Raw genomic sequence first — 26,801 nt, forward strand, 5'->3', positions numbered from 1 at the left:
CACTACCAGGAGTGATCCCCAAATAACATGCCAAGAATAGTCCCCGAATGTGACTAGCTGTGGCCCCCAAAACTAAAAACATGAAAATAAAAAATAATAGAATGCCAGTGGCAACACTCTCTCTCTCTCTCTCTCTCTCTCTCTCTCTCTCTCTCTCTCTCTCTCTCTCTCTCTCTCTCTCTCTCTCACATGTCATCCCCCAACCCCCATCAGAACAGGTGCCAGGTACCCAAAGGGTGGAGGGTGAGGAACCAGGGTCAGAGGTGTTCGCTCAGCGATGGGGTCCAGCAGAGCCCCAAGTCTTAGCATCCTGGCTCTGGGCTGCCCCATCAGGCTAGCAGGGATTTCAGGCCCGCCCCCCACCTCCCACACTGCACCCCTGCTGATAGGGCCCCATGTCATTGGCTGATTCCGTTCCCCACCTTCTGGTGTGAGTGTCTGGGGGAGGGGGTGCCTGGCCACTTCTGCTGGAGATACAGACTAGTAAGCCCCAGGGCGGATGTAGGGCCCACATGCTCTACAGAGTCCCCGAGCACCCCATGCCCCCTGCAGCCCACTATGCCTGCCACCGTACCCCCATAGCCAACAGGGCCTGCAGGCTCCCCAGGCAGGCAGGCCCCCTCCTCTCTCATGGGAGCCCTGGCCCAACCCACCTCAGCCAAATTCTGGTCTCTGCTTGTTTTTGCCTTCCCTGTGTTCTTCTTTCTCCTCCTCTTCTCTCGGCCTCTGCGGCCCTCCACACACTGCTCCAGACCACATGGGGACACAGGTGGCATCATGACATGACTCCACAGACTCCAGCACATGCGCCGGATTTGACCTAACACCCGGAAAAGATTTGCTCTCTGGCCCTTTAAGGCAAAGCTCATCGCCACTGGCCCTAACTAAGCTCCTAGAACAGGTGGGACCTGGGGAAGCCAGAGATGAGGGAGCCAGGTGAGCCCAACTCTGCCAGTGAGGGTGAGTGTGCTGGCGAGCTCAGAGAAAGCGTGGAGGCCACCATGGGAGGCTGGGTCCAGGGAGCCCCATGGAAGCAGAGAGAACGCCGCTGCCCCTTCCCTCACCGCACAGTCCAGCAGGCAGTGGGTTTCTGCCCTTCCCTGCTCACCTGGCAGAGTGCCCCCAATGCTGTCTCCTCGCCATACAGGACTTCGGAGAGGACGCCTCCCTCTACATCACCAAGGTGACCACGGTCCACATGGGCAACTACACCTGCCACGCCTCCGGCCACGAGGAGCTGTTCCAGACCCACGTCCTGCAGGTGAATGGTTAGTAAATGGCTCCGTGCATGTCCCCTCCAAGCGGTCCCAAACGCTAGTGTCGGTCTTCTTAACTGCTGGGCTCTCAGGAGTAAACGGGGGCGTCGGGGTGGGGAGACAGCCTGTCCTCCCTGACCCAGGGCCTCCCATGAACTGGACCTTAGTGCCACAGGGTGGGACCCCGTGATAGTAGTGGGATGCCTGCTCCTCCCGGGCTGGGGGCTGGGTGGGTCCCTTGGCATCTCCCTCCCCACCAGGCTCAGCTCAGATGAGCACGAGCAGCTTGTGGGGGGGGGTTTCTGAGATTCTCAGCACCCTGCACCCGGCCCCCAGTGGGGCCTGGAGGAGATGAGCCCCTTCTAGTCACACCAACTGTCACAGCCTTCGGAGTGTGTGGGCGTCTCTGCTAGTCAGACTCAGGGGTCTTTCTAATCAGTGCACTGTGACCCTCCTGTGTAGGACAAGTTTCCGGGTAAGAACCTGCCGGGTGACAGACACCCTGGTAGGTGTCCTTCTCGCCGTGGGCTCCTGCCCTCATACCGACAACCTGGGACACCCCCTCCCCCATCACCCCAGGGCAGTGAGAAGCTTCCACCATGGCGTGGTGGGTTGGGGAGGGAATGCAGGCAAGGCAGGGGGCCCAGTGCACAGGGCAGCAGCAGCAGCGGGATCCCCGACCCTTCCAGCTGCCCAGTTCAGGGCTTGTGCCTCTAAAGTCAACAAAGCGTCAGGAGCTGTTTCCTGGCGAGCGTCCTTTCTGCTTACGTCTGGGATTCAGGGCCGGGAGCTGTTTAACAACACCTGGGTGACCTGGCTTGGCCTCTGTGTCCATCCCGTGGCAGGTGGTAGGGATTTTCCATCCGTGCTTGCCTAAATCACAGTGTATTACTGTCCCTTTTGTGTGGGGACCTACTTGCCCTTTGCAGTTTCATGTGTTGACTTGGCTCCAGGCCCGTGTCAACATCACTGAATTTCACCAGGAAAAAAAATCCAGGGTTTCTGAGCTTCCTGGATGAGCCAACCCAGCTGGGGTTCAGAGGCTAGCCCGGGTGCAGTCACAGATGGGGCAGGGCCTCTGCAGGGAGAACACGGTGTCACCTTTAAAACTGGCATGTGGTCAGGGCCAGAGCAATAGTACAGTGGGTAGGGCATTTGCTTTGCACACGGCCGACCTGGGTTCAATCCCCGGCATACCATATGGTCCCCCAAGCACCGCCAGGAGTAATTCCTGAGTACAGAGCCAGGAGTAACCCCTGAGCATCACTGTGTGTGACCCAAAAAGCAAAATAAATAAATAATGAAACTGGCATGTGGGGGACTGGAGAGAGTATAGAAGGCAGCTGGCCCAGGTTCCGCCCCTGAGCACAGCCAGGTGTGGCCTCCCCACCCCCCCCCGAATAGAACTGATGTGTGGGCCCAGCCTCTGGGTACAGGTGAGAGGTCAGCCTCTGGGTGGAGGCTGGTGGAGCCCCAGCTTCTGCAGCTCAGGTGCATGCCGGGTTCCAAGATGACTCTGCAGTTTGCTCCAGGTTCCTTGGAGCAGTCTTAGAAAGGGACATCAAGTGGCACTCCCAGATCCTTCTGTTCAGGGCTTCCCAGGGGTCCCCCCACTTCATGGGAACCCCAGGCTTCTGAGAAGCTGACCCTCGCAGTGGGGCAGAGGTCACCTGGATGCCTGGTGGGTACCCCTGTTACTCAGAGGCACTGAACCCCGTTCCCCTCCAGCTAGAGCCTGAGTTTAAGGGTGAGCCAACTGCCAGAGTACAGGAGTCACACCCCCAAACGCCCTGGGGTACTGCCGGGCTGACCAGGCCTCCTGGTTAACAGACACTGGTCTCCCACCGCCCCCCCTCCGCCAACCACCACCAGCACAGCAATGTCTGCTCCAAAGGGGCTGCCTGGGTTTGCAGGACCCTAAGCGGCCGCACCTACCCGCTGGGATCCCAGCGGCCGGCCAGGGGCTCTTCACTGCCCAAAGGCTTAAGGGTCCACTGCCACTGGCATGCAGGGACCCCAGCCTCTGTGCCAGATCCCACCTCATGCCATCCCTCACTGGCCCCCAGCCCCTCCCGCCCCTGTGTCTGTGCCCACTAACCTCCTCCCCCCAGGGAACCTCAGACTAAAGTCTCCCCTCCTGCTGCCCAAGGCTCCAGCCAGCCAACCCGGGAAGGGAATTGGGGCTTTCTAGAAGTTCAGGTCAGTGTTGGGGATCTGGGGAAAGCAGAATAATGGCAGTGGGTGAAGGAATGACATTGTTCAATGAAGCAGGAAACGAGGAAGGTGGGGACCGCACAGCATGTCATAGGCCGTAGCAGGGAAGCACCCAAGTTCTGATAGGAAGAGCAGATGCAAGCCCCGGGCTAGCACATGTCCAGCCTCTGCCAGAGAGTCTGGATTAGGGGTATAAAGTAGCCTGGGGGTGGTGAGTCAGCACTGACCTCTCCACCCCAAGGCAGGTGTGCCATGCATGTGGCCTGGTGTCACCCCACTCCAGGTAGGGCCCCGGGGGTCACTGTGCAGATCCCTGAGTCTGCCCCGTTCCCTCTTCCCACGGGGAGAGGCGACTGTGCCATGGTACCCAGAGAGGCCACCTTGGGCAGGGGGTCTGGGGAGAAACTGGAGAAGGGGCCATGGGTCAGGGACAGGAGGCCCATGTGTGCCACCCAGTCTGTATCTGACCAGGAGGTGCAGCCTCAGACACACTCACAGGAGCCAGTCCTGGATGACAGATATGTTAGGGGGCTTCACACACGGGCTGCCCGGCCTGGAATCAGGGACCAGGCCAGGGCTGTCCAGCCAGGACACAGCACACAACCGAGGCCGCAACGCCTCTGACCAAGCCAGACATATGTGGGCTCAGTTCTAGTCTCGGGCAAGGAAATGGCAACGGGAATGGTACCCCTATCTGCTCCTGGGCTCCTGATGAGAGGAGGCGAGGGTGAGATGCTGGGGCACAGGTGACATGTGGGGTCCATGCTGGAATACACACAGCGGAGGTTTGGGGTTGGACACAGATGGTCAGTGCTGGTCCCCTGCAGGGAGCCTCCAGGGCACAGTACAGATGAGAGCATCATCAAACCTGGAGATTCTTCCACCCCGAATCAAACCAACCTCTCACCCCAGAGACACCCCACTCCCTGGGGGCAGGACCTCCCTAGCCCCCTACAGGCTAGCACTGTCCATCTGGGGCTCTGCTCCCAAACTTATTAGTCCAGCTTCCCTGGACCAGGCCTTCCGGGGAAGCCTCAAAATGGCTCATAACTTCAGACAGATCTCCCGTACCTCCTTCCCAGGAAGGCACAAGAATTTTGTATATAAATGACTCCTCCTCTCCAGATACGGAAGACCTTCCAAGGCTCAGGTTGATAGCAAGTCGTTCCCCTACCACACACGCAACCCTGAAAACACAGCCACAATCACCCGAATCTCCCCTTTCTCCATCCTTGGGGTACAGTTATACCCTTGGAAATGATGGATGGAATTTCCCAAGGAGGCCAGGTCCTTGATGGTACAGATCCAAATGTTCTCACTGGGTAGTTTTGCCAATTTAAAGGAAAGCAAGTGTGAATTTCAGAGGCTTTTTGGTGTTTGAACTAACACCAAGAGTAGCACACCACATTTGATGGAGTGTAAGGTTGAAAACAACCAATCTTGATTTTAGAAATTATATATATGTACATATATATGTATTAGCACACAAGACTCAAACTCTAACAACATATTAATGATCTCTAATATAGGGGCTTAGTGGCTCTAAGATGATATACAACAGTTTTTATACACTTTAGCACTGTAGCATTATTGTCCCATTGTTCATCAATTTACTCAAGCAGGCATCAGTAACGTCTCCATTGTGAAACTCATTACTGTTTCTGGCATATCAAATACACCATGGGTAGCTTGCCAGACTCTGCTATGCAGGTATAATACTCTTGGTAGCTTGCCAGGCTCTCCAAGAGGGACGGAGGAATCGAACCCTGGTCGGCCGCGTGAAAGGCAAACTCCCTACCTGCTGTGCTATCGCTCCAGTCCTACACACTTTAAGGAAACCTTTTTGATAATTTTTGGGGGTCACACCCAGCGATGCACAGGGGTTACCCCTGGCTCATGCACTCAGGAATTACTCCTGGTGGTGCTCAGGGGACCATATGGAATGTTGGGAATCGAACCCAGGTTGGCCACGTGCAAGGCAAATGCCCTACCTGCTGTGCTATCACTCCAGTTCCTTTGATAATTTTTATTCAATTATTCATAACAAGCAATATAAAATAAAATTCTTAGTACCTGCCTTTGGGGCAGGCTTGGGTGGTGGTGATAAAACTTAAAATAATGGTAGTGGGAAGGTATCATGGTGGTGGGATTGGTGTTGGAGTATTGAATGTAATCAATTACTGTGAACAACTCCTTGAAAATAAATTTTTTTTTTAATTTTGTTTTCTTTTTGGGTCACACCCGGCAATGCACAGGGGTTACTCCTGGCTCTGCACTCAGGAATTACCCCTGATGGTGCTCAGGGGACCGTATGGGATGCTGGGAATCAAACCCGGGTTGGCCTTGTGTAAGACAAACGCCCCACCTGCTGTGCTATTGCTCCAGCCCCTAAAAAAATTTTTTTAATGAACTAACTTGGAAGAAGAGAGGCGAGCAGGACCCAGGAAGACCACAGGAAGTCAGAGACACCAGGAAGGGGCCAGGGCAGGGAGGGTGGCTCAAAGGATCCTTGTCTGCTTGGCATGTGCACGACCCAGCTTGATCCCCAACACTGCAAAGTCTCCTGAGCAGAGCCAGGAGTAGCCCCAAACACCAAGGGACTGCCCCGCCCCCCGCATAAAATAGACCACACGAAGAGCAATGCCAGCCACTTTCTTCTTGAGAAGGTGACGACACATTCACAGAGAGCACAAGGATTTGGCACGGCCAGCTGGCGGCAGGCCCCGGAGGCTTGGGAAGACAGTGAATGCCCCAGGGCCTGGGCACTGCAGGGCTATTGTGACCCTCCATTGTTTGGCAGTGCCCAGGACAGAATCCAGGGAAATGGGCCATCTCCCTGCCCACTGCAGCCCAGGCCTGGCCCCCTCACCCCTGCACCCACACCCACAGCTGCCTTCGCCTGGTGCTCCTCTCCAGCCTCTCCTAGGCAGTACATCCTGAGGCAGGGACAGGCCCCTTTCATCTCAGCTCTGTCCAGCACGCCCAGCCTTGGTTGGCACCTCATAGATCTGAGCTTCTCGGCTGTGTAAAGTCAACCGAGACAGATGCTCACCCTACGCCCAGCCCCATGGCATTTGGTGGTTTGGTCCTTTTGCAATCTTTCACATGGTAGATAACATGCCAGAGCTCTCTGGTTTCCCAAAATGTCCTTTTCTTTTCAGGAAGGAGGATAAGAGGGGGGGAGGGGATACGAGGGCCACACCCAACAATGCTCATGGCTTACTCTTGTTTCTTCTGGTGGTGCTCAGGGGACCGGTTTCGGAGCCATGAATTAAGCCATTGTCCACTGCATGCAAAGCCAGTGCCTTAATCCCTGTACCATCTCTCCAGGCCCACGTCCCGTTATTGCACATTCTAGATGAGCTGTAGAGTAGCTGTTTCCCTCCTGTTTATTTTAGTTGAAATTGCTTCTTCATAATAGTAGGTATTCCTATTCAAGAATCTCCCCCACCCTTACCTCCCTCCATGTCCTCCCTCATCTCTCCCCCTTCCTCCTCTCCCTTTCCTTCTCCTTCTCTCTCTCCCTTTCCCTCTCTCTCTCCCACCTCCCTCTCTTTAACTAGCCAGTCTTTTTTCTGTCTTGAGTGAGATTTTTGCCATTCTCTTCATTTTGGTTCACATATTCTCTGTCTGGCCACTGCTATTCCTCTTCTCATGTGCCCTGACCTTCCCTCCCCAGTCCCCATGACATTTTGTCTTGCACATAAGCAGGCCAGGTGTCATTGTCCCATCCTCAAGGTGCCGCCTCCCCCTTTCTTCAGGGGCGCCAGCAACAGGATATTGGTGAGACTCACTGCCCTCCTGTTCTCTTTTTTCCTGGCTTAATGTTTCACTGCTCTGGAAAGAGTAGTGCTGTTTTTCCCTTCTTATAGAGATATTCTTTACTGTAGGAAGGAAATAACCCTCTGTTGCTATTTTATTCACACACACACACACCAAGAAATGAATTTTTTTTTTTTCAAAAAGCCCTTTCAGTTTCTAGCAAGAGAAATCAAATGACTTTTTCTTTTTTGGTCACCTTTGGCTTTGGCTATGATTAATGATAGATTCCTCATTATTGGCCATTGAAACATATTCTAGGTATCACACAGTGTTCTCTGAATATCACGCTAAATTTCATCTGCTGGTGCTTGGTGTCAGGTTTGATAGGAGTGTGGTCATTTTTGCGTGTTCTCTTTGTCAGGTTTTGATGCCCAGGTTATAACTAGTTTTGTGGTGTACTTTAGAACATCTTGGGCTGGAGATGTTCCATCCCTGACCCCCTCTCCCCCCATCCCATTTACTGAGCACCACCAGGAACAGCCCTTGAGCACCTCTGAGTGTGGCCCAATCTCTCCCCACCCAAATCTTCTCTGTCATATGCTCTAGCAATGATTTACTACTTAAAGACCTTTTTTATAAGAGCAGCCAAGGGCACCTCTGGCTTTAGTGGTGCTTTCTCAGTCCTACTGTTTGAGGAATGGTTGATACACCAAACGAGACATGTTTAATGCACATAATCTGATGACCTCAGATACAGGCAGAGATCCGAGATCCCATTGCCACATTCAAGGGAACAGACCGTTTCCAGAAGTTCCTGAATAGTCTTAGGGGTTGGTTGGTTTTGTTTGTTTTCTGGTACAATTTCTGATAATTTTTTTGTTCATTCTGTTTTCTGGTAAAATTTCTGGTAAATTTTTTGGGTCTTGTTTGTTTGGGGGCCATACCAGGTGATGCTCAGGGGATATCCAGGCTCCGCAGTCAGAAATTACTCCTGATGGTGCCTGAGGGGCCACATAGGATGCTGGGGATCAAACCCAGGTCAGCAGCATGTAAAGCAAGCAGCCTGCCCCCTGGGCAGTCACTCAAGCCCCTATTCTGCATTTTTAGGTGATAAACAGTATGGTGGCTCCAAGCACTGTCCTGTAAGTAGATCTTTAGAAATTATTCATCTTGCATTACTGACAAGTGGAACTTTAGAATTATTATTATTTTTTTGCGGTAATGTTTATCAGAGTGAAAACATTTATATGCATTAGAGGTGCAGTGTCTCCATATCATATCCATCAACAGAGTGCCCATAACTGCCCACCACAGTGCACTGGACCCTTTCAGCCCTCTATCCCACTTTGGGGGCCTTAATTCTGTAGTTAAATTCCAAAGGGTTTTTTTCACTGGAAAGTGTCTGTTTCTTTTCTCTTTCTTTATTTGTTCACCACATATGAGTGAGATCATCCATTATTTGTCCTTCTCTTTCTAACTCTGCTTGGTATGATGACCTCTATCTTCATTCATGTTGTTTCAGAAAGCAAGAATTTGTCCTTTCTCATAACTGAGCAGTGTTCTGTTATGTATACATACTACAACTTCCCTTGATGGGGAAGGGAGGATTGTGCTACACCCACTTGTGCTCAGGGCTTACTCCTGGTTCTATGCTCAGAGTTCACTCCTGGCAGCAGTGCTTGGGGGACCCTATATGGTGCCAGAGATTGAACAAGGGTTGGCTGTATGCAACCAAGTCTCTCTCTCTCTCTCTCTCTCTCTCTCTCTCTCTCTCTCTCTCTCTCTCTCTCTCTCTCTCTCCCTCCCTCCCTCCCTCCTTCCCTCTGTGTGTGTATCTGTCATCTCTGTCTCTCTCTGTCTCTCTCTCTTTCTCTCTCTCTCCTCCTCTCTCCATCACCCTCACTATATCATTAGGCACTTGTATTCTTTTCCATACCTACAATGAACACAAGTGTACATATATTTCTTTAAGTGTGTGCTTTGTGTATTTTGGATAAAAGTCTAGGAGTAGGATTGCTGGATCAGATGGTAGTTCTGCTTCTAATGTTTTGAGTAATCTCTATTCTATTTTCCATAGAAACCAGCTGACTTTCCTACCAACAGTGAATGAGGATTCCTTTTCTCTCCACATTCTCACCAGAAGTTAATAGAACCATCTGAATCTTGGCTTTTGGGGGAGACTTATTTTTGTTCGGGGGTCATACCTAGTAGTGCTCAAGGGTTACTCCTGTCTTTGTACTCAGGAATTACTCCTGGCAGTGCTTAGGAACTATATGGAATGCCGGGGATCGAACCTGGATCAGCTGCATGCAAGGAAAATGCTCTACCCACTGTACTATCACTCCAGCCCCTGGGGGAGACTTTGATTACTGTTTCAACTTCTCTGCATATAACTGACCTGTTTAAATTTTCTGTTTCCTCCTAATTCAATCTTGGGAGGTTGTAGGATTCTAATTATTTGTCCATCTCTTCTAGATTCTCTAATTGAGTGGAATCAAGTTGTTCACAGTTGTCTTTTATGAACACTTGTATTTCTGTGGTATCCGTCTAACTTCTCTTTCATTTCGGATCCTATTAAAGGGTTTTTTCTCTTGGTGGGTCTTGGTACTAAACATTTGTCTATCTTGTTCACCTTTTCAAAAATCTAGCACTTGGTTTCCCTGATCTTTTGTATTGTATTTTTTATTTCTATTTGATTTTTACTCTAGTTTTATTATTTTCTTCATTCCTTTGACTTTAGGTTTCTTTCATTTTTCTTTTACTAGTACCTTGAGGCATGAGGTTATATTGTTTATTTGAACACTTTCTTATTTCTCTGTGTAAGCTTATACTCTGAGCATCTCTTTTAGTACTGCTTTTGCTTTAAAGTTCAACATGTAGCCAGTCCTGGAGAACCATCCATGTGTGCTAGAGAAGAATGTGCATTTCGCACTGGGGAGTGAAGAGCCCAGCTTTTCCCACTTATTTAAAGGAGTTGTTTCCTGGTTGATTTTCTGTCTTGTTGCTCTGTCCAGAGGTGAGAGAGGGGCGTTAACATCTTCTACTACTGTTGTGTTGCTATCTATGTCACTCCTCAGGCCGTATATTAGCTGCTTTTTCATATATTTTGATGCCTTTTCTTTGGTATGTGTCTGACAATGAGTACAAACTCCTCTTGCTCCCTTAGTCATTCTGTGATGTCATCCAACCTTGTCTCTTATTGGGGTCTTCAGTTGGGAATTTCTGCTGTCTGCTGTAAGTGTGGCTGTCCTGCCTTTGTTTGGCTGGGAGATTCACTTTCTCCAGCACCTGACAGCAGGTTCTTGCCAGGTCCTGCAGACCCAGACAGAATCCTGAGTTGAGAGGTCACCAGTGCTTGGCAAAGGCTGTGGCACCAAGCATGAGTCACCCTGGGCTGCCACCTAAAGTTCAGAACTGTGGAACTAGAGACAACACAGAGATAAGGCATTTGCCTTGCATGTAGCTGACCCTGGTTCCATCTCTGCCACCATATATAGTCCCCTAAACACTGACAAGAGTGATTCCCTGAGCACAGAGGCAGGAGTAATCCCTGTCAATGCTAGGTATGGCCCCATAACAAACAAACAAAAAAAACAAATGTTCACAATTTTAAGGGCCCAGAGACACCTATGGGTATACACCAGGGTTACACGGGTTCACATAATGACAGTCACAAGTGACAGAATGTGTAGTCACAAGTGACCAGTAGCAGCATTGTGCCAAATCTGAACACAACTAAGGTGCATGAATGCAGGTCTTTGGGACACCTTGCCCCGAGTGTCAGTGGGCCAGGGTCGGGGTGGAGACCAGGGATTCTGGCACGGCTGGGCAGCCTCCAGGCTGCTGTGTCACACAGACCTGGGTTCTGGGGAGCCTCTGTAGGAGGCGGGGGCACGGCACACACCCTGGACAGTGGTGGCACCCTTGCCAACTGCCTGTGCTTTAAGGGACCTGCAGGGTGCTTTCTGCTTGAAGGAGAGCTCCTTGCTTGCTAAGCAGATGAGTACTGAAAGGGACCAGACCTGTCCACGAGGCTTCAGCATCAGGGTGGGTGTCCCTTAGCCCCCTCAGCAGCTGGTAGCCTTGGGAGGGACTTGCCTGCAGAATCATTCACTAAGGAAGCACTTTCCATTCTGGTATCCACTGTTGAGAGACAGAGATGGGCAGGTGGGTTCATGAAAGAATTCACGAGAACTGTAGGCAGAGGATGTTTCATAGGGAAATAGGATGCTTGGAAACAAGGGACAAGTAGAGCTTTACTCAGAAGAGAGATGGACCCAATGTTCCCCTTTGTCTGGACTCATACCCACAAACTCCCACCCCCGCCCCCCAGCACAGGGTCAGACTGTCTACATGTGCTTAAGCCTGGGACAATCTCTCCTTGTGGCTCAGAAGCAACCTGCATGACAAGCATTCTACCAAGTTGCTCCAAGTTTGCATCTGGGCTCATGGTTGGACTCGGGGCTTGCTGGCAGGAAGGGGAGTCTGCCAAGGCCTCGGAGAGGGGCAGACATGGGGCCTGTTTCCCCAGTGTGCTGGCCTGGGAGATGGTTTCCCCTAGGCGTATGCTGAACTTGTGGTTTGACCTGGTTTGGGGACCAAGCCAGCAGTGTTCAGGGCTTAAGCCTGATTCTGTGCGTAGTAACTCCTAGTGATGCTCAGGGGACTGTTTGCAGTGTCAGGGATCAAACCTGAGTCAGCCACGTCAAGGCAACTGAGTGCTCTCCTCTACTATCTCTCTGGCCCCTTGAACTTGTGATTTGATTGTGTTACCCCCAGCCCTCAAAGTGGAGTTTTGCTGTCCAGAGCTCACGCCCACCCAGTGAGGTAATGGAAGGTCTCCAAGGTGGTGCCTACTGGCGACTGACCCACTGAGTTTTCTGCCTCCTGTTCCACTGTGGGAAGTAGAGGTTTATATATAGCATCAGGGGTGCCAGTAATTTGAGTGCTCCCTAACACCATTCCCTTTTGAAAACTCTTCCTGATGGCCAGAGAAATAGTACAGTGGGTAAAGCACTTGCCTTGCATGCGGCCAACCCAGTTTCAGTCCCCAGCACCCCATATGATACCCTGAATCTTCCAGCAGTAATTCCTTAGTGCAGAATCAGGAGTAACCCCTGAGCACTGCCAGGTGTGGCACAAAGGACAAAAAAAAGAAAAAAAAAGAGAAATCTCTTCCTGATCATTGCTTGTTATGGATTGATCAGGAAACCAAGTTTCCTTGGTTGGGATCTCAATAGGTTTCTAGGTAAATTAACATAAATTTGGGTATAGATTTTGCCATGATTATAAGAAGATACAAATGCAAGTTCTATCTATTTGGCCATCTTGACCTTGCTCCAAACTTTACTGCTACTAAATCTTTGCTCTTTGATTCAATGTTGATGCTTTTACATTTCCCCTTAGGGGTTCTGGGATATGGCCTAAAGAACTGAATACAGAAGCCTGGGTTGATCCCCAAGGACTGCACCAGGAGGAGGCCCTGTGTGGCAAAAGTTGAAAATAAAAAGACTCATTTGCTTGGCTAGGTGTGGTCCTGGGGGTCCCTCATGCCACCAGGCGATCCTGGTAATCCCCAGCACCAGAGGCCTAAGCAACTTCGCATCGTCTGAGTCTAGCACTGAACTGGCCGAATATCACAGCACATGGCCCCTGGGCCCCTCTTTTACTGGAGACCCCAATAAATGAAGTTTCCTATTAAATGATCCACAGAAGGGATAGGTTTGGTCGCATCTGGTATTACTCCAAGGTCACTCCTGGTGGTGCTCAGGGCAGCATGAGGTGACAGGGATGCCCTCAGCCATGGGAACTCCCACTGGCCGGAGATTCTCTCATTTATTGTCCATAATGGAATACGGTATCTTCATACTTTTTATTCTCTTCTGTGTTCTGACTCTTTATTTTGTTATTGATTGTATTTGCCAGAAATATGGCCATTTTATTGGTATTTGCAATCAAACTGTTCTGAGATTTGTTAGTTCCATCTTTTTGGCTAATTGAGTCATTCATTTCTACTTCTGACTATTGATTCCTCCCCCACTTCCTGTAGATTTGCTTTATGGCTGCCGACAGGCTTGTATGGACACAGTGAACACTAGTAAGAACCACTCACGTTTCAAACCCCAGGCTCTCTTGCTTCTCTAACCGCATCACCACCATTCCTGGACTCCCGGGCACCCTAATTCTATATGCTCTTGAGTTCTAGTCTCCTCACCAGAATTCCACAATCAATTCTACTTGAACCCCAATCCTCTTCTCTCTGGCACACAGAGGACACAGGGAACTTTCTAAATAATCTTCTTTCTTTCTTCGTTGAACCCGGAGGTGTCAGCAAAGGGAGCGCCTCCGTATTGGTGATCTGATCTATGCCCTGGACGTGCATCTGCTGGTTCTCTTTGCCTCCTGTGGCCATGGTGGCCTGGGGGTTGGGGGTGCCGGTGCCCTCTGCCATACCCTAAAACTCTCACTGTCACTTCAAAGAGAAACTGAGGCAATCTGAGCTCATGTTCAGAAAATAGCCCTAGGCAACTGCAGTCAAGGGCCGGGCAGGTGTTCTTGCTCTTTGCTGGCTGTCGTTGGCCTCAGCCCACATTTCCCCACGGGACAACAGGAGGAAAGATGTGAAATGAGCCAAATGGATGAGCTTTTCCGCCACCTCTTAAGCGTTCCAGCCGTCTCTGCATCTCAGCAGTCTCTGTGTCTCAACAGGAGCAGGTGGAGTTGTTCCCTCCAAACTGGGTCTATGGAAATCTCACTCAGGCCCAGGTCCATACCATCACTTTGGCTGCCGAAGTACCAATTTATTCTGCACTCTAGTCCCAATAAAAATCTCTCTCCTAAAGTGCAGGCTGTTTGCTTTATGGAACAAAGGAGCTTCCAGCAAACTTGGGGAGTACAGTGCCCACTCAGGAAGAAGCCAGAGCTGACCTCTCCAAGGTGTTCAGTGGTCTGATTTACTAGCCAGGTGCTGGCCAGAGAGACCACATGGCAGGTAGGGCATTTGCCTTCACCTAGCTGACGCCAGTTCAACCCCTAGAACCCTGAATGACCCTCTAAGCCCCACCAGGAGTGACCCCCAAATGCAGAGTCAGGAGAAAGCCCTGAGCATCCCTGGGTGTGACCCCCCAAAATAGCTCTCACAGCTTTCTTTCTGGAAGTATATAGAGTAGAATGCATGATTAAGAGCTCTTGATTCCATCGAAAAGGATCATTAGTTTTCCTGTGAACTAATGATCTTAGTAAAATGATCATTAGTTTCCCTAGGCCTGGAGCTGGGGGTTGAAAGCAGGTCCTCAGACAGTCCACACTTCCTCCATGTACCTCCCACTGGACAACGGTTATGAAAGGCCAGGGAGGAAGCTGCGGCCTGGGCAGCCCATGCTTTGGTTGTGTTGGGCCGGGCCACCTCCCAGCCCTGAGGGGCTTCGAGCCCCCCAGCTGCTGCTCAAACCAATCTTGATGCACCTCCTTCTGCTTTGTTCTCATTGATACGACATCAGCTCACCTTTTGCCGAGCTCACGGAACGTACAGACCAGATTAGTTTCTGCTCACCACCATCCAGTGAACTCATCCCACTGATGATTCCTCTCTGCCCCTGCCCCAGCTCCCCTGAACCAGTCCTGGGTCCCCTCTGGTTCCCTCAATTTTGTAGTCTGAGTCTAAAACTCACTCTCATTCTGTTTCATCATTTCACTTTATTTCTTCATGTCCCACCTCTAAGGAATCATATCATATTTGTCTTTCCCCTGGATTTCTTTCATGAAGCAAAGAACCTCAAAGTTATCATATGTGAAAAGATTTCATCCTTTCAGTCTGAGGGTCTTTCTTAAACTGCTTTAAAATTCTAATTTAGGTAACACGAATTCCACAGTATGGATGTTCATGGTCCTTATGTGCAGTCACTGCGCCACCAAAGCCCCCCAGAGCCCGTCCACCACAGCCCTTAGGCTACCCCTCGCCCTGCTCCCAAGCCCTGCCACTCGGGAATTCAAGGTTTGTCTCCACTTTCTCTTCTCATTCTTGCCATCCTCCCAAAGCCTGCTTGTGTCTCTCTGCTCCAGTGCCTTCAGAGACTCCAGTTTTTGTTGGGGGCTGGCGGCTGTATTGTGGACAGTCGACAGCTGCTCTGTGAGAGTCTGATGCAACATGAGTTTTCTTCCCCATCACGGGCTCTCTCGACTCACAGATCCCCGCCAGTCCTGACAAGGACAGTGAGTACGAACCCTGCATTCCTGATGCATAGGTCGCCCTGGCCCCAGCAGCTCCTGACCCTCCTATACCCGCCTCTTGCAGGCAGTCCAAACCTGCACCTTTAGGATCGTGGCGCTTCTTTGCCTTGCTGATGTGTCTGATCTGAACTCTCCACTTCCCTGGCTGCTCCCTTGCAGTAAGCTTGTCATCTGATACGTGAAGAAACAAAACATGGTAGCAGGCTGGCCTGTGTTCCAGGGGATGAGGAGTGGTGTGATAAATAGAAGCCCCTGGGAAATGGGGATGCGATGGGATGCTATCACGAGCCTGGCCAGTTGGTGCCCAGAAGCACATGGCAAAGCACTTCCTGTGAGCCTTTATTCAATGACTTTTTGATAACAGGAATAATATATCTGAGTTTTATTCATTTAGAAATAAATTTCCATGGCTGTTGGGCTTTACATGGAGCAGCTGAACATTATTAAATATTTGGATGTCTTTCTGATCATATTTGGAATATTGATGAAAGCCATGAATTACAGGGTTCCAAGCCTGACATGTTTATTGCCTGCAATCCATTTTATAGCTCTTTCTTTTAGGGCGTAAGTTGCCGAACAGGGCGATTGTACGCTGGTGATAAAGAGAACTTAGGAGGTGCCTCTCGGCATCCCACCGCCCCACCCAGATTGGGGGTCACGAGGTGGGGTGGTCTCAGGGTTGAGTCACAGGCCCTCTCCCCCCTGGGCCCTCTCTGACCAGCACTGACTGTCCCCACAGTGCCACCCGTCATTCGTGTCTACCCAGAGGCTCAGGCCCAGGAGCCCGGGGTGGCGGCCAGCCTGAGGTGCCACGCCGAGGGCATTCCGGTCCCCAGAATCTCGTGGCTGAAAAATGGCATGGACATCTCAGCCCATGTGTCGAAACAGCTCTCCTTCCTAGGTAAGAGCCGCCCACGGGGTCCCTGTGCTCGTCCCCTCAAGTCCAAGACATCGTCTCCCCAGAGAAGCAGGTGGGAGGGAAGTTTGTAAGTCAAGTGTTGGGGGCAGTGAGTCTGTGCTCCCCAATGGCTCCTGCTCATGGCTGCCCAGACGTCCCTGGGTCTGGGCCAGCCCCTGTTCCCTTCAGCTACAGGTGGCCATCCTGGGTGCCCACCACCCCTGACCAGGACGGTGTTTTTCACACCTGTACATGCAGTCACCCTGTGAGGAAGGGGAGGGGGGGTTCCCCGACGAGCAGGCCATGCTGAGCTTGACGGTCCCACAGCCAACGGGAGCGAGCTCCGCCTGGGCAGTGTGAGGTACGAGGACACTGGGGCCTACACCTGCATCGCCAGGAACGAGGTGGGCGTGGACGAGGATATCTCCTCACTCTTCATCGAGGACTCAGCCAGGAAGACCCGTGAGTGCCCCCGGGCCCTGGGGCCCCTCATTGATCCAGCTGGAGGGAGGGGGGAGTGAGGGGGAGCTGGCCCAGCAGGACTGCAGGGTCCAGAGAGAGGGGTAACTCCTCCTTCTGCACAGACCTGGGGATGGGGTCCCAGGGGAGCACACCTATTTCTTGGCCACCTTGATGGTTCTGGAGCCAGAGAAACTCATGTCCACAGACAGAGCCCAGCACCCCAGGGAAGCCCCAATTCTGCTCTATGATGGGACCTCAAGTGCCTCCCCTGCCCATCCAGGGGTGTTGCCCCCTGGATCTGGCCTCTGCACTTGAGCACGTGCCATTCGCTCAGAGCTGCTGAATCAATGCCAACACGGCCATCCCCAACAGGCCCACAGGCCACAGGGGATACAGGCTCCACATCGAGACTGTTCTCGAAGAAGCACCTCAGAAGTGCTTCACGATAGGCCCTGTCCAAAACACTAGCTGAAAATGCAGGGTCTCCTGGGAGTGACCCCAGAAGGTAGGGAGGGAGGTTCTGGGGTCACTCTCACCCATAGAGCATGAGAACCCCATTAGCGACTGTGCTCCTGGCGCTAAGCTCTATGAGAGCTCAAATGGCCCTAAGAGCTGGGAGGTTTGCCCGAGTCCCCCCGAGCACTCTCGCTGGGCAGATTCTTCACAGGGCCCTCGTGGGCTGCCTTATGCTTGGGAACTGGCGCACTGCATAAAAGGTTCTAACTTGGCTTTTTCTCTCCCCCGCTCCCTTTTCCTTCATCGCATTCCCACTCTCCAAACCTGCTGCCGGGGCAGTGGCAAACATTCTCTGGCGAGAGGAAGGTACGAGCTCACGTCCCTCGTGGTCATGTGTGTCCGTGCTAGCCCGCAGCCTGCCTGCCAGCTCTGTAGACACCAGGTGGCTCCCACAAGAGTGGGGGCCCCAAGTCAGACCGGGTGGGAGAGGGGAGCTCGGTATCCAGCTTTGGGGACACACGCTGAGGGGCAGGCTTATCGCCCTCCAATGTCACTGATGGACAGGCGTCCATTCAGAATTTAAACGGGGCATGTTTCTGTCCCTGGCCCCTTGAGCCCTCCTAGCCACAGGCTGCGGGACCGAGGGTTCGGGGCAGACCTGTGCCTTAAACACTTTTCCTGCCACTGCTATTCGTGTCCAAGTGTCCCATGTGGTGTGAGGAGATACTGAAGGGAAAAGCCAGTGTGTTCTTCATGGATGTGTGTTTGCAGGTACATCAGCCAGGAATATATATATATATATATTTTTTTTCAACCTGTCCCTATCTGTCTTTAGATGTTAGGTTGAGTCCTATAGAATTGCCATTTTTGTGGATCAAAAATGATCTCTTGTACCAGAGAGACAGTACAGAGAACAGGGCACTTGGCTTGCTTGCACACAGCAGATTCAGGCTCAACCCTAAGCACCACAAAGGGCCCCCCGGGGAGAGCAGGGGAGTAAGCCCTGAGGACCCACTGGGTGTGACCTCTAAACAAGAAAAAAGCTCTATTCATCACCATTCCATTGAGTTCAGAGAAGAGCAGGCATGTCAGACAGTGGGGTGGCCCAGCTGGAGGGACCCCAGGGGGGCATGTGAACCCTAGCTCTAGCCCTGAGCCCCTGCACAGAGCAGAGTCCAAATCACCTGGGGACTTCTCCAGGCAGGTGGCTGGAGAGCTGGGGGCAGGTGGGCAGTGAAGTGCACTGAGTGATTTTTGGGCTCAAGCACTACATCTCCCTCCTTCCAAAGCAGCATCTTTCCCGTCTGATTTTCCCTCGAACCCTTGGCAGGATGTCAGCTCACATCCAGCCTGTGCGTGCATGTACAGACCCCAGACAGCTTCCTGACAGGCACTCCAAAATCTCATGAAGACCGAGGGTCAAACAAAGGCAGGGCCAGGAGACTGGGCCTCTGTCTGGAGGCTGTGGGAGTCCTTGGAGGAACGAAGAATGAGGCAGTTGCTAATGGGAGGATCGTCCCCTGCCCCTCGGCTCCAAGGCTGCTGCACGCATGGAACGCTTTCCCTCCACCCTTCAAGGTGACGCTGCAGCAAAGGCAAGCGTTCAGACATCTGCAGAGAACGAGGCAGCTTTGGGGCTATATTTCATAGCCCCCCAAGCCCAGATGCCCATTGAGCACCACCCTCCAGCTGCCCAGGGGCTTTGACTGGCAGGTGTGGTGCCAATGGCAGCCAGTAGGGAACAAATGCCCCTGTGCCTGGACAGCCAGACGCTGTGCCCTTTGCTGCTCAGACGCCAAGGCTGGAGAGGCAGAAATGCAGAAGGGAAAAAGCAAGCGCCGTGGACTCTCAGCCTCCACGGGAGGACTAAGATGACAAGAGCTTAGCTAAAGCAAAGAAAGTTCCTTCATGTCCCCTTAGAAGACACTAAGCCTAAGGCAGAAGCTTGTGGGGGGCTGGAGCGTGCGACTGGGTTTCCCGGGAAGTCAGTTATTTGTGGAATGAGTATTTGTTGAGCCTGAGCCGCTGCTGCCAGCTGCGAGCCGGGCACTGTGCCCTGCCTGACCCAGGGCTATTGCAGCAAGCCACATGCGCACTCTGCCAAGTTTGCGAGATTCTGCTGCTGCTTCCAGCAACCGATTTCTCAAGGAGCCCTGGGAGGCTATTCCTGGGGTCCCAGGCTTCCAAGTGTGGTTTGCACACACATACACACACACACACACACACACACACACACACACACACACCACCACCCCCTCCTCCATCACTCACCTGCCAGGTTCGAGTGAGACAAGGTCCTGCTGTGGGGAAGAGGGAAGGAATCAGAGCCAACACACGCCACCATGGCTCCCTCTGAGCACCAGAGATTCAACTGGAGGGCACTCATGGTGCCCAGCTTTGTCTGGTGCTTGAGGCCAAGCTGCCCAGCACCCCAAGATTCAGATTCTGCAGAGCTTTGCAGATTGCCCCGGACAGTCCCAACCTCTGAGAGGCAGGAGCTGAGCTAGTGCAACACAGCACAGACCTATGGCCTGGAAGCTGCTCATGGAATCAGGGGCTCCGTCCACACTCGTGCTTTGACCCACCAGAGCTCCAGACCCACAAAACTGCCTGAAGACACAGTGGCAGCAAGCAGAAGAGCAACTCCTGTTTGCATGTTGGTTTCCTAACCCAGCCAGTGAAGTCAGGACACAGGCCTCCCAGGAAAGAGTCTTCCATGCACTCTGTTTCCTTGAGTCTGTGGGAATAATTCACCTTCAAAAGCAAGGAGAGGAGGAGGAGGAGGAGGAGGGAGGATGCAGCAGGAGGAGTGCAGATCATCCCACCCCAGCTGGAGCACTGGTCTCCTCCAGGCCACTCCCCTCATGGGCCTCCATTTCATTCTCTTTAAAATAAGGCATCTGAGTCAGCTGATATGGTTTCTTCCCAGATTTTCGACAGTCCAGAGTTGGGGGGGGGCATGTTGGGGGAGCATGAGGGACAGAGGTTGGAGCAAGTTACCTGGAGCTGAGTTTCTCTGGTACAGAGAGGCCAGGCCCAGGTTTGGACACAGAAGAGCTTGTCACAAATTCCTAAAACCCCACATTCCAGGAAGTAGGGCAAAGGAGATAAGACAGTGGGGAGGGTGCTTGCCTTGCACACAGCCAGCCTGAGTTGGGTCCCTGGAATCCATGTAGCCCCCTGAGCACCTCCAGGAGTGATCCCTGAGTGCAAAGCCAGGAGTAACCCCTGAGCACTGCGGGGTATGGGCCCCAAACAAAAAATAAGAGCCTTTGGCCAGGGTATAGCATGGTGGTAGAATATTTGCATGTGTCCAGCCCTGGGTTGAATCTGACGCACCATAAAACCAGTTTTAAGTAGAAATAAATAATAGCCTTTATTTTGGGGGTATCCTCCAGTGCAGCAGCTCCCAGGGTAAGGGGTGCTGCCTCTCCACCCTGGGGCTTTGGAATGATCCCTGGGTATGATTGAGAGACACTTCCTGCTTGTTTGCTTAAAGAAGGTAGAGTTCCAGAAGGACACTGAGTGATTTTATTTTTTCCTGAACCAAGGTTAAAAGCCAGCCCTGGCTGACGGGCATGACATGTGCTGTGTGGAAGGATCACAGGCCTGCAGGTGCAGTGCTATCCACAGCCCTCTCTGGGCCGTATCACACACCACAACCACCACACACCCCCAACACCCACCCACATACACCATCAACACACACACACGCACACACACACACACACACACACACACACATACCCCTAACACATCACCAATACACACATATACCCCAACACCCACCCACATACATACACACCAGTACACACACCCCGGAACGTCAGCACATACACACTGCACACTTACACTACCACACACACACCCTGCACACCTGACTCTCTCCCACCCACCTTGGGCTCTGTACCAAGATGCACCTGAAATGCAGATGGGGGGAGTAGCAGTGGCCGCCAGGGGGCGCTGCTAGGACCACCCTGACCTGACGGGGTTGTGCTGGTTCCTCCCAGGCCTTAGCGTGGGAAACGTGTTCTACGTCTTCTGCGACGACGGCATCGTTGTCCTCCAGCCCGCGGACTGTGAGATCCAGAGGCACCTCAGGCCCACGGAGAAGATCTTCATGAGCTCCGTAAGTGCCCACGCACAAGGGACAGCTGGGTCGCCGAGAGACAGGCAGTGCCAACAGCTAGCTGCCCCCCAGGGCTGAAGAAAGGCCCATGAGGACTGCCAGGTCAAGCCCGGGGGCTCTCCAGACAGAGGACAAAGTGAGGGAAGGCTCTTGCCTGGGCACTGGTGCCCAGCCAGGGTGCAGATTGCACATGGGAATGGTGTTGAGTTTCTGGAGGAAATACCGTGAAGCAGACTCGAGGCATGCACGATGCAGAAGGGCAGGATAGAGGCGGGAAAGGCCTGAGGTCAGGGGCTAGGCAGGCTCTGATGAATTCCTGACAGCTTCAACAGCCCTTAGGGAACTGCTATAGGGAGGTTGATGGTGATCGCAGGCCACAGGGAGGGCATCGTAGGGCCAGGCTAGAGGCACGAGGGCAGGGGAAGAAGTTGCCATGAGGATCGGGGGCAGGTGGGGAGCAGAGCTAAGCCAGGGTGCTGGGGAGCAGGTTGATTCTAATCATAACGGGCTCAGTACTGGGGCGGCCAGGTGCCAAACAGAGTGGCATCCTGCACTGCAGGTGTGGCTGGCCTCTGCTGAGCCTGAGAGGGCTGTGGGACCATATAAGAACTCTCCAGAAGGCAGGAGAGGAAAGGGGGATGGTAAGCCAGGGAGAAGGACCCTGGAAGTTCATCAGGACACAAGTCACCATCAGGAAGACATCAGAGTCCCCAAGGAAGGGGTGTCAAGCCTGTTGATAGAGTTGGGGACCATGGTGATCCTGGGGGATAGGGGTTCGGGGATCTCAGGGACAAAGCATAGACACGCGTTCCCTGAGCTGAGGTTGGACAGTGCTGCCGCCCATGCAGGGGTCAGAGGCAGCAGGGGACAGGATGTACCCCCGGGATGTGTGCCCCCTGCCCCCCACTGCTCTGTGCCTCCAACTGGTATCTCATCTGGCCTGTATGAATGGCTTTCCGCATGCACCTGGAGCTCTTTGGGGTCTAGTACCTGACACCTCCCCCCCACCCCCCAAAAAAAGTGTGCACAGCCCGGCCCCTCCAGGCCTCTCTCTGAGACCTCATGTACAATGAGCTGGGAGCTGCTGGAGAAACGGGCCGGTGTGTTCCTGAGCCATTCCTGAGCCACTGTGAGGCGCGGCCGAGCTGCCTGGGGGTCACCGGGGCTTTGTGTTTCTCTGGAGTGTAGCTCGGGAACAGCTGTTTTCCAAGCTATTTCATCCGCATTAATCATTTTTTACAGCATTACCTCTGATGTACTTTCTCGCCCCCTAACAGCCATGAAACCATCCGAAAGATGGGGTCCTAGTTAATTTCTAGCACTTAACCTTAAATAATGGCGCTCGGTCACTTTGGCACTAATTTCTCCTATATTTGCCAGTAACCCATAGCTCAGAGGAAATTGTGTAAAAGCACAAAAGAGAAAGGGACCGGCAGGGCTCTATCTCTCCCGCTGCCCGAGTTCGGTAGTCTCACACCGCTTCCCCACCCCGGGGGAGGTTGATGACGATGATGAGGCAGGTGAAGGAAGGAAGAAGGCCAAAGTGGTTGCTCGATCACTTTATTTCGTTCTCTCTCTCTGCTTCTCTCGCGATTCTCAATCTCTCTCTGGATCTTCCTCTATCCCCCTTTCTGCCCCGCTTGCTCTCACTTCTTTCTCCTTGTGCTCTGCTTATGTGTGTGCCACTGTGCTCTCTTCTGTCTGTCTCTCTGTGTCTGCCTCTGTGTCTGTCTCTCTGTGTCTTCTGTCTTCTTCCTCTGTCTTCTTCTGCCTTCTTCTTCTGCCTCCTTCTGTCTCATGTTATCCTACAGGAAATCTCTTAAATCCAAACCAGGGCTTAGTCATCTGAGCTAAAGGAGACAGGGAGAGGTTGTGAGCATCAGACCATGGGACAGTCCCAAAGAATGGTTTTCTTATGTGGAAAGCGCCTGCACACCTCCAAGGGCCTGGGGGTGGGCAAGGCTAACAGGAGACCCAGTTCAGTGTTCAGTGCCATGGCGGGTTCTTAGGAGAGGTGGGGATTGGCAGTGAGGCCGGAGATTAAGGGCGTCTTGTTAGGGCCTGGCAGCCAGTGGTGAAGGGGACCCAGGTTGGGGCTCATGCCTTAGTGGCCACTAAGATGTCTTTCTCCAGGGTGAGACATCTGAAGGAGAGGGACGGTCCAGGCGGAAACTGCAGAAAGTGGCTCTGAGCTAAACACAGTTTGGGTGGAAGCAGGGCTGATGTGAGCACAGTGGGGGCTGCTGAGGGCAGAAGTGGCGGGAGTGGGGTACGGTTGAGGTGGTCATTGAGAACAGAACTCGCAGAGTCCTCTGCGGTCAGGGGCAGCCCAGGAGCAGCCGAAGATGGGACAGACTGGATCAGACAGGGGAGGGAAAGCCTGAGTGAGCAAACCGTGAAAGGCTAAGGAAGAGAAATTCCGCCCCCCCACCCCCACACACACACACACAGCCCGGCCAGCCTTCTATCTGGGCTGGGCACTGAGACGGAGCAGGGCACCGGAGACCCTGCCCTGTTATAGGGCAGAAAGGAGAGCTGGAGCCCAAGAGGCAGTTCCCGGCTTCTGGCCACATGGTGGGTGGGAAGGTCAGCGTGAGAGGGATCCCGCCAGCTGTCCAGGGCACAGCAGGCCTGGTGGAGCCAGAGTCACTGGCAGAACCATGAGGCTTGTACAGGGTACACAGCATTGCCATCCGGGGAAGAATAGCCCCACTGAGGGCCCCTGGCAGGAGCCTGTGCAGGGCAAGTGGGAGAGAAGCAGAGGGTCAGTGGGCAGAGTCTCAGAGACTTCCAGAAGGACCTGGGCTCCCACCCCTCCCCCGGAGTAGGGTGTTAGTGGGCTGGGGTTGCACAGAGGAATGCACAGCTGATGAAATGAGCTCCCCGGGGCCGCAGGCCAGTGTCGTGCTCAGCAGGTGGCTCTGTGGGGCCAGTCCAGCAAGGAGCAGACACCAGCACGCACATGCTCTGCCGCTCACTCGGATGACCGGCAGCGTGGCTTGAGTCAGGGTGACGGGGTGGAAGGCAGGGGGCAGAGAGGCTAACTCTGCGTGTGGCTTTTGGAAGTAAAGCTGAGTCTGGCACTCAGGGCACAGGGAGGTGGCGGGATGGAGGCGAGCCTTGGGTGGTGGCAGTTCCAGGCACAGCTCCCTGAGCACTGAGACAGGTAGCTCTGTCCAATGCAGCCCTCCAGCTGTAACGGTTACCGGCCAGGCTGTTGGCTCGCAGGGTCCAGAGAAGCACCAGGAGGCCTGAGCTAGAGACGCACATGGGTTTGGAAGGTGTCTTAGGAGAGCAAAATGTTGAGGTAAGAGACAACATGGGGTGGATTTTTGAGAAGAAAAAAGTCCAGAATGTGAATCCTGGGCCCTCAGATATTGGTCACCGACCTGGATGGAAGTCATGCGGAGGGCAGGAACCAGGCACAAGGGCCAATGGTTTGCCCAGGTTCAAATAACGTGCTGGTGGGACTTTTGTGTCATAATGGAGAGCATCAGCCTGGACCATGGGAAGAGGCTGCCTGCTGGGTGGGGAAGTGCTCAAACCAGTGGCTTGAAGCAGATGAGCAGGCAGGAAGAAGAGAGAGCATGAAGAAGGTTCTAGAAGACCTGAACGTTGATAGGAGTGATTTCTGTGATGGGGCGAGGGAGAGGGTGCACCAAGAGGATCAGACTGTAGGCCTGGCTGCTGGAGACAATGCAGAGGAATCTATCAGCTCAGGAAGGCCTGTCCAGGGGCATGTTCAAGGAGTGTTGCAGAGAGTGAACAGAGGTTTCGGCGCTTGCCTTGCACACATCAGATCCCAGTTAGATCCCTGGCACTGTATGTGGTCCCCCAGCATCACCAGAAGTAAACCCTGAGCACTGCCAGGTATGGCCCCAAAACCAAAGAAGGAACTTCTATCAGAGGGGAGAAATGGCCTAGTCTGCAGCTCTAAGACAGCCTGTGATCTCTGCAGGAAGAAATCTGCCCTCCAGGGGATGGTGAGGCCCTCCAGCCATGCCAGTGGGCATCGGCCGTGAACGTCAGGCACCGGTACATCTATGTGGCCCAGCCAACACTGAGCAGAGTCCTGGTGATCGATGTCCGAGCCCAGAAGGTCCTACAGGTACATCTCTCTACGGGAGGGAGCTGGGCTTTGGGGTAGGGATGCGAGAAGCCTGCCACTCTCCTGCTCTCTGCACACTCCCAGGAGCCATGAGAGCCGACCAGAAGGGCTGGGGAAAGGGACAAAGAAAACTCCTGTGCGAGCACCATTCTAGGAAATTAGCCATGCATCATGCAAGACACACCTTCTAGACAGAGCCAGACTAAGTTAGAATCCCAGGGATTTGTTGGTTCTGTGTGACAGAGGAACCAGACATGGATTTTCAGACAAGTCAGCCTGAATATGCAATCTGGGCCACAAGTAGAACTCCCAGGTTTTGGGGGCAGAAAGGCCAGAAGGGTCTGGGCCGCAGCCTTGTGGGGAGGGTCAGGGATGGGGGAATGACCTCATGTGATTTCTCAAGTGTGCGCGTCAGTCTAACTGAGGTCCCCAAAATCATCCATACAAGAGAGGATGGCAAAAAGCCATCATATTCTTGAGTCACACCCAGGGCAATGCGCAGGGGTTACTCCTGGCTCTGCACTCAGGAATCACTCCTGGTGGTGCTCGGGAGATCATATGGGATGCTGGGGAGTTGAACCCAGGTCAGCCGCATGCAAGGAAAATGGCCTACCTGCTTTACTAACGCTCCAGCCCCTCTTGGTCTTTTCTTAATATGCTAAATCCAAGAGCTACTTTGTTGGATTGAATATGAGGTCTGAGCAATGGAAGCCCTTGCTTTAAGTTTTTTAAAAAATCAACAAAACCTGTCAGACAGCAGAGTACTCTGCTCTGTGCAGGTGAACTGAAGAGGAGCCCAGGGAGTCCACCTCCACAGCTTTGCAATGGGGTGGGGGCTGGGGGTGACCCAGGATAGCCCTAAATGCAAGGCCTAGGTGTATCCTGTGCTGGAACAAGAGAGTTAGATATGTGAGGTGCTGAGGCAAAAGGATCCCAAGGGACTGACTGGAGGTGGGGGGATGACTCAGGCACAGTCAGGTCAGTGGCACCAGCGGGCGTTTCCTGGCTGACACTGGCAGGAACACAGCGGCTGAAGCGATGCAAGTCTGAGCAAGTGCAGGTGGTGAGTACAGACCATCCTTGTGAGTTTTGCTGCAAAATTGAATAAAACTGGATGCACCAGGAAGAGGATCTAAGGAGAATCTCCACCTCCCTATGGAGCTTAGTCTAAGGGGCTAAGGCATATGCCCTGCCTGAGCCCCCCACCCCACCCCTTCAGTTAATCTCCTGCATGTACCATGAGGTCCCAAGCCCCACATCCTCAGGCCCTCCCGTTGAGTCCAAGAA

The 26,801-nt window shown here is 52.9% G+C and overlaps 1 protein-coding gene across 1 annotated transcript in view; it reads left to right on the plus strand.

Annotated features, from left to right (window-relative positions):
* The window catches only part of FSTL4 (follistatin like 4), a 306,655-nt gene that overhangs the window by 264,039 nt on the left and 15,815 nt on the right, over positions 1-26,801 (plus strand). The window contains exons 9-14 of the mRNA XM_055142013.1: positions 1,148-1,268; positions 16,201-16,362; positions 16,687-16,821; positions 17,617-17,643; positions 21,288-21,406; positions 25,365-25,514. Of these exons, the coding sequence (XP_054997988.1) occupies positions 1,148-1,268; positions 16,201-16,362; positions 16,687-16,821; positions 17,617-17,643; positions 21,288-21,406; positions 25,365-25,514 (714 nt within the window). The remainder of the gene's footprint in view (positions 1-1,147; positions 1,269-16,200; positions 16,363-16,686; positions 16,822-17,616; positions 17,644-21,287; positions 21,407-25,364; positions 25,515-26,801) is intronic.

Source organism: Sorex araneus, chromosome 6 (assembly GCF_027595985.1).
Source record: "Sorex araneus isolate mSorAra2 chromosome 6, mSorAra2.pri, whole genome shotgun sequence".
In the NCBI taxonomy this organism is placed as follows: domain Eukaryota; kingdom Metazoa; phylum Chordata; class Mammalia; order Eulipotyphla; family Soricidae; genus Sorex; species Sorex araneus.